Here is a 7,729-nt window from a genome sequence, read left to right as displayed (position 1 = left end):
GGAGTGTATTGGTGGGGTGACATGAAGAAGAACATTGGAGAATTTGTATAGATCTTCTAATCTAGAAGTGGGACATGATCTACATGGATTTTATCTTTAATTTGCTTCGTACATATTGAAAGTTCGATTCCATATGGGTAATAGTTGATAGGCTTAACAAATTAATATATTTTCTACTGGTTAAGACCACTTACACAGTTGAAGAGTATGCAAAATGGCTACACGGAGTACCAATATCTATTATATCATATAGGGGAGTTTAATTTACTGCAAAATTTTGGAAATCTTTTCAAATAAATTTGTGAATGCAAGTGAATTTAATTACAACTTTTCACCATAGAACAAATGGACAAGTAGAATGTACCATTCAAACACTTGAAGATATGATTCAAGCTTGTGTATTAGACTTTAAAGGTAGTTGGGATGATCATTTACCTCTTATCGAGTTCACCTACAACAATAACTATCATTCAAGTATCAAAATGGCACCATATGAAGCTTCATATGGAAGGAAGTGCATATCACCAATTGGATGGTTTGAAGTGGGTAACACTACCTCGTTTAAGCCAGATCATATTCTTTAATATATGGAAAAGGTTAAAGTGATCCAACAATGGTTAGAAATATCCCAAAGTCTACACAAATCATATGAGGATGTTAAAAGAAAGAGGCTAGAGTTTGCTATAGGTGATTGGGTATTCTTGAAGGTGTCACCAGTGAAAGGGGTGATGAGATTTGGTAAGAAAGGGCAACTAAGTCCATGTTATATAAGACTATATAAGATTATTCAAAGGTTTGGCCAAGTTGCATATGAGTTATAGCTACCCCAAGTGCTCTCAACAGTCCATCTAGTGTTTCACATCTCATTGCTTTAAAAGTGCATTGGAAATCCATCTCACATTACTCCTACAAAAGATGTACAAGTTATGGAAGATCTCACTAATGAACAAATACCTATTGATATTCTAGATCGATAAGTTAATAAGTTAAGAAATAAGGAAATAGCTTCTATAAAATTAATTTGGAGAAACCAACAAGTAGAAGAGATTACATAGAAAGCTGAAGAAGCAATGAAATCCAAGTACCCCCATTTATTCGAATACGAAGAGAAAGTTCAAGATGCTGAGTTAGAGCAATAACAAGTAAGTATAATATATAAGTACTATGTGATAACAGAAATATTAAACTTAGGCTTGAACCTATTTTGGTTGGACAATTATGCTAATATTCGAGGACGAATGTTCCTAAGAGAGCGAGGATGTAACATCCCATATTTTGAATGTGCTTGTTCTACTTATATGGAACTTGATATAGCCTTAAGGTATAGGTAATGGATGAGATTTGTTATGAGAGTAATAATGGTGTGAATGGAGTTCTAGATATTTCCCATACATTTGACCAAGTTAACAACAATATAACTATTTAACTTGAAATTGTAAGCCGGTATTTAAATCTAAAGTTTAAAGTGACCAAATATATACAAGTTTTAAGTCAGATTAAAGGTATTAATAACTAAAAATAGAGTAATTTGTGGAGGTGCTTGCTTGACTTAATTAAGCTAGTAGGTGAGTCACCTACTTGAGCTACATGAACCAAGTTGATGGACCAAGTCCATGAATGAGATTTGGGCCTATATTAGTATACTTATTTGGGTCCAAATTAATTAAAAGAGTAGGTAAATTAGTAGCTGAGTGATTTTAATAATTTTTAAAAATTAAGGGCGTAAAATCATATTTAAAATATCCAACTTCATCTTCAGCTCCAATTTCAACTCCGAAAAAAAGTAATTTTCATGACAGTATTCCGGAATACAGTGTATATAATTTTCCAGAACAGTCCATTTGGTGTATTTTCTTTTTCCAAAAATATCCATTTTTACGTCTGTATATATCATCATCTGCTCTTATTTGCACGGTTCAACATTTTATTTTATTTTCCGGATAAGGCGTTTTATTTCTGTCCGATTTATGCTCCCCTTCTTCACTCTCATCAATTTCTAAATCTTCATCATGCTAATAACCATTTGATTTATCTCTTCAAACCGCTAAAAATAAATAATTATCGATTTTCATTTCTCTATAACTTCAGATCCCTAAGCTAGGGTTTTGAATTAGGAATTTCTTACACTTTTTTTCTTTTGTGAAGAGCATCGGACAATGCATTCGGTGCCTTCTGTATTATTTGATCTATTTACTCCACCGCACGCTGCGTATTTTCATGGTTTTTTGTGTTTTCATCATCTGAAAAATATGGAGAAATTTGATCGGGTTAATAGTCTTAGTTAACGTTTAATATTTTTTTTTTGATCGCTGGTTTTTTTTCATTTCCCTAATATTTTTGTACCCGAATCTGTTGGTATAGCCGTGGTGTTTTATTTTTTTTTTTAGCGGTGTGTGATCTTGTGTGGAGGATCTGACAAGGTTTATTTCAACCGACAAAATACAGAGGTAATAATTTGATTATGTTTTGATTGATTTGTATTTGTTAATTAATCAATGAAGCATGAGATTTGGATAGAGTTGTTTGGAATGATTTTATGTTCACTTTAATTGTTGTCACTGGTGGTGATGAGAGGTAGAGCCAGATCCAGGATTTGATGTTTTTTATATTTTTGATTGTATTTTGAATGTGTGTAGCTGTTGAACGATCTCTATCGTCCATATGCAGTTGTGAAGTTGTAACATTGTAGCTTGAATAAGTGTATTTCTTCGTTAAAGTGTGTTCAAATCTTGCTCATTTTTGTTTATTTGTGTGTTGTCAAACACGATGTGTTACTAATTTTTTTTGTCGTGCGTAGCGGTTTGTTAGTCGCGGAGAAGAAAGTCAAATATGATACGATAATGTCTTTATATGATAAGCAAATATCTAAAGGATTTATTACAACAATATATCCAGTGTAATTCCGGGTTTGAGGAGGGTAGAATGACACAGACCTTACCCGCTACCTTTCGGAGGTAGAGAGGCTGTTTTTGAAAGACCCTTGGGTCCAAGTGTAGTAAAAGGATTTACAAGCCTATAGAAAAGAGAGAAAAAAAAGAAATATTGTCTATATTATGGTATAAAGAATCACTAACTGAAAGCTTCCAAGGGTGTGATCTAGTGATTGATGAAGTGGATTAAGAACCATCAGGTCTCAAGTTCAAATTCCTGTGGAGATGAAAACATTTAATGCTGTCCTATCCTTGTTACCAGTACTTGTTGCTGGGTGAGAGGTGGCAGATGAAAACACTAAATACAGTCCTATGCTTTGGTGGACAGAGTTACCAGTACTTGTTGCTGGGTGAGAGGTGGCAGGTATTCATAGAATCAGTCGAAGTGTGTGCAAGTTGGCCGAGAAACCAAGAACATAACCTGTGTAATCCCACAAGGTTGAGTCTGGGGAGGGTAGAGTGTACGTAACTACTGCACAAGTGAGGTAGAGAGGCTGTTCTGACAGATTCTCGTTATTAAAACATAGTGAAAGAGAAAGTAAAAAGAGTCAAGAATTAATTAAAGCAAACAAAACTATTTATATTAATAAAAAATATAAGTAAAAGAACAACAACGACATACCTAAAATATTCCCACACAGTGGGGTCTTGGCAGGGTAGGTTTACGCAGTCCATACCACTACCTCGGATGAGGTAGAGAGTAGAGAGGCTATTTTCGTAAAGAAAAATCAACGAAAAAGATAAAAATGAAAAGGAAAGAGCTTAAGCCCTTCGCAGCAAGCAAAAGAGAGTCAAAGCCAGGGCTGCAAATTAAATTCGAAACCCCATCACTTGGATGGCACATTCAGCCTTTTTGCCATTGGCACCTTTTGCTCTTTTGTTACTCCACGATTAATATATATTGTATTGCTTATATACACACACATATACAAAGTTTTAACCGAGGCATCTAGATGCTACGGCACCCCAACCGTATACATAGATCTGCCCATGTTATCACATCTTCAAATAATCTTGTTCTTTTTTATTTTTTAAAATCAATTTTCATTGCCCTGCTTTTTGGTTATGACTTGAATAAATACAAGTCGGCCACATTTACCCCCCCCCCCCCCCCCCCCCCCCCAAAAAAAAAAAAAAAAAAACAATACAACAACAACAACAAAAAACCCACTATATTCCCACATAGTGGGGTCTGGGGAGGGTAGTGTGTACGCAATCCATACCACTACCTCTCAAGAGGTAGAGAGGCTGTTTCCGATAGACCCTCGGCTCAAGATAAAATGCAGTATGCAAATGCATCAAAAGCATAGAACACGATAAAATAACATAGAAATGACATCGCCCAAAAAAAAAACAATCACCACCCAAAAACTCAAGATCCATAACCGTTGCTCAATCTTCCCCTTATCAAGTGGACCATATTTATTAAACCCAAACCATTGGGAGGTGGCAGGCATTCCTGGAATTAGTCAAAATGCACGTAAGCTGGCCTGGACACCACGGTTATTGAAAAGAAAAAGGAATCACCACCCAAAAACCAAAATCCATAACTGGCGCTTAAATTTCCCCTTATTGAGAGAACCAAGTTTATTAAATCCAAACCATTAAATATCATAAATAGAAAATTTAATGGCGGCATATGTATCTTGCAAGTCTCATAGACCGTCTTTAAGGTCGTGGCGGCAGTTTAAGAAGTGGAGAATTTAATACCATATATAATATACTACACATAAATAGGTCACGTAACCATATGCACAGTAATCTAATCCAACTGTAAAAACATGTAAAATATGCATCTATGTAAATTCTGTATATTGGTATGTCCAGGGGCGCATCCAATTAATGAATAAGCTATCATAATCCTGGATTCACAATGAAATATTTACAGATATTTAGTTGATTTCTTACTATATATACATGGTGTGTACAAATGAATGGTCGTGATACTAATGTGCTTAGATTTTATTTGCACACTTTGGCAGGTCTTGCTGCTCTCTTTGTAATTGATGGACGATTTCCCTGCTAGCTACAAGTTGGTGTCTGAAAATGTAGGCGCTCTTTGCATGTCATCAAAGGAGACGCCTAATTGTGATTTTGGAAATATAGAAGGTCTCTCTGTATATGATCTTGGCTACCATTTCACTGATTATCTCAATATTCAGGACGCTGAAGACTCAAATGGTAAGCGCAATGTTGAGACCGTGAAGGAAGATGTAAGTAAAGATTCCCATGGAAGTGACCCTGGTGCTGCTTCTGCAAAACGCTTGATGAAATGTGCAACATTTCCATGCTCTGGTATCAGCGTGCCTCCTGCAGAATTTGGTAGGAAGGTGCAAGAGGGTGACATGAATGCTGAAGTAATAACACATGGTGCTGATGCCAAATCTCCTGATTTGCCTTACTCACGTTCCATTTCCCTGCCAGTGAGTTTTCTGTGTTTCAATAATGCTCTTCATCAAGTTCCTTTTCCTTGGTGTGTTGACATTATGATAGAGGCTTTTTTGATCTTGTTGCCTATTTCTTATCCGTGAAAATGTATTGTCAAATACTTACATATATCTTGTTTTCATTAACACAATCTACAATTGTCTGCTTATGTTACCTATCAGTAAAGTAGGACATAGGTAATCTCAGATACAACTAATGGTGAGGTATGTGAGTATTAAAAAAGAAAGTTTTTAAGGTAAGGTATGATTTATCCAAAAAAAAAAAGTTAATGGTAAGTTATGTTGTGTTTGTTTCAGTGTGGATTGGTACTTCCTTTACTTTTTCAGGGATGAATATGTATTACATATGATTATTACATAGAATGATGTTTGAAAATTGAAATGTAGGATCGAGCTCTCTCTCCTTCCTTTTATACCCTTATATTTGTTCCGTCGTTGGATATGGTTTGACCACTTTTCCTTTTGTTTTTGGTTTTTAGCTGTTCTCCTTTGGGTTATTATCAATGTGAATCCGACAAGCTGCAATTTCTTGGATTAAGTTTTTGGTTTGAGTTGTTTGTAACCATTATTTGCTTTTGGTTTTTAGTTGCTCGGTCTTATATACTTTGACCTCGAGTTAGTGGTCAGCGTGAATACTACTTGTGGGAAGTGCTAATGGTTTGTATACCATGTTTCAGTTTCTTCTGAGGTATGTGTTGGTTATGCCCGATTTAGTGTAGGATTGGTTTTGCTATCCATTTCCATGATTAGGAGTATGTTTATATCAAGGAAAAAAAGTATATGAGTAAAAGGAATACAATTTACCTTGTAAAAAAAAAAAAAATAATAGGATATACAGACAAATATTCGTTCATACCCATAAATTGGTTTTCTTTTTTGGTTATACTCTGACCACTTTTCCCTGGTATGCTGCTTCTGATCTTTGCATTCTCCTTAGGGTTGTTAGCAATGTGACCCCCACAAGCCATTGATTCTTGGCTTTTGTGGATTTAATTTGTATTGTAAGCAATGTGACTAGTTATATTACACAGTGAAGTTACAGTATAATGGAAACAGCACTGGAGCATAGAACTGCTTTTTCAGATACAGAGTGACCCTAAATGGCGATTGTTTCACGGTTGAGCAATCAAGTAACTGCAGATGTTAACAGTCCTATTTTTTCTTCTTTCCTTTTCTGTGTTTTATTCTTTCACAGACTCCATTGAAGCTTGTATCCGCCATAAAAGGCAGCCGTGAGAAACAAGGCAGTCTACCAAGGAAGCTGACTGTAACATGGGCTCCGGATGTGTATGACCCTATTCCAACATCAGTTTCACATTTTCCAAGCAAGGGACAAAGCCATAAGAGTGGCAAGAAGAAGAATGGGAAGAATAAGCAAAAAAACAATGGCAAATCTTCCCGTGGGAGCAAGGGTAGAGACAAGAAACAAGCTCGGAAACATGGAGGGAGTTCTCAGATAAGTTACCATCCTCTTGATGATAGCAACAGTGCCTCGTCGAGCGAGGTACAGTCTAGTGTTGTGGAATTTGATGTTGGCAGCCAAGATCCATTTTGTGGGAGCAGTTTTCTTAAGAACTCCATCACAAAACTTCACTTCCCAGTTGCAGAGGCTAGCTGAACTCCCTTTTTGATCTTAGTGGCTCTCTAACCAAGCTGAGTAAATAAATAAGTGTGCGGGCTTTGTTGAGTAGTGTAAGTTGTGGAAACAGTTGTAGACTCATAGTTAGTCGTGGCATGTTCGTGCTAAACTTTTCAACAGTTGACATGTCAGTGAAGTCGATAGTTTCTGCTATGCTGTGTCATGCTGTTTTTTCCCTTTGACCATAATTTCATGCTAGTTCGAACAAGTTAAAATTTTCATTGCGCTTTCCAAATACGAACATCATCTACAAGTATGCTCCTCCAAAGATTCAAATACCTAAGAGATTGCATTTTTAAGTCTCTTAGTGATTATTCAAAAGGCAGGCTACTGCTTTTTTCAAGATGAAAGCTCCTTAGGTTTGAAGTTACATTTGCAAATTTGGGAGTAATTTTCGCGGATAGTCATTTGTGTTTTCGTAATTGTCTATAAATATTACTTTTTTTTTAGCACAAGAATATCACTCAACTATCCCTATTTTCCTCAAAAAATACTTTTAACACTTCAAAAAAATTTCTTCTCTCCTACTTGGCATGTCATGTTGCTAAATTCTTTTATTATCTTAATTATAAATCTATTTAATTCTTCAAGTTCATTTATTCAAACTCAAATCTTATAAACTATAAGAAAAAATTTAAATTACGTAATATTTTATTTTATTTGAGAGAATTTGTAAAAGAATTTATCGATAACCTAATTCTCTACAAGTTTTT

General features: G+C 35.5%; 1 protein-coding gene across 2 annotated transcripts; it reads left to right on the top strand.

Annotated features, from left to right (window-relative positions):
• Nucleotides 1–1,853: 1,853 nt before the first annotated feature.
• Nucleotides 1,854–7,169, top strand: LOC107843336. Of its 2 annotated transcripts, XM_016687575.2 has the most exons (4): nucleotides 1,854–2,447; nucleotides 4,913–4,978; nucleotides 5,093–5,353; nucleotides 6,573–7,169. In XM_016687575.2, exons 2-4 carry the CDS (start codon nucleotides 4,937–4,939, stop codon nucleotides 6,993–6,995), a joined length of 726 nt encoding a protein of 241 aa, XP_016543061.1. In that variant the 5' UTR covers nucleotides 1,854–2,447; nucleotides 4,913–4,936; the 3' UTR covers nucleotides 6,996–7,169. The 2 variants fall into 2 exon arrangements, with proteins under 2 accessions (XP_016543061.1, XP_016543060.1); XM_016687574.2 differs by having other exon boundaries at nucleotides 1,856–2,447; nucleotides 4,913–5,353.
• The last annotated feature ends 560 nt before the right edge of the window (nucleotides 7,170–7,729 follow it).

This window comes from Capsicum annuum, chromosome 10, assembly GCF_002878395.1.
Source record: "Capsicum annuum cultivar UCD-10X-F1 chromosome 10, UCD10Xv1.1, whole genome shotgun sequence".
In the NCBI taxonomy this organism is placed as follows: Eukaryota; Viridiplantae; Streptophyta; class Magnoliopsida; order Solanales; family Solanaceae; genus Capsicum; species Capsicum annuum.
Note: the sequence above shows the minus strand (reverse complement) of the source record. Positions and strands in the feature narration are given on the sequence as shown.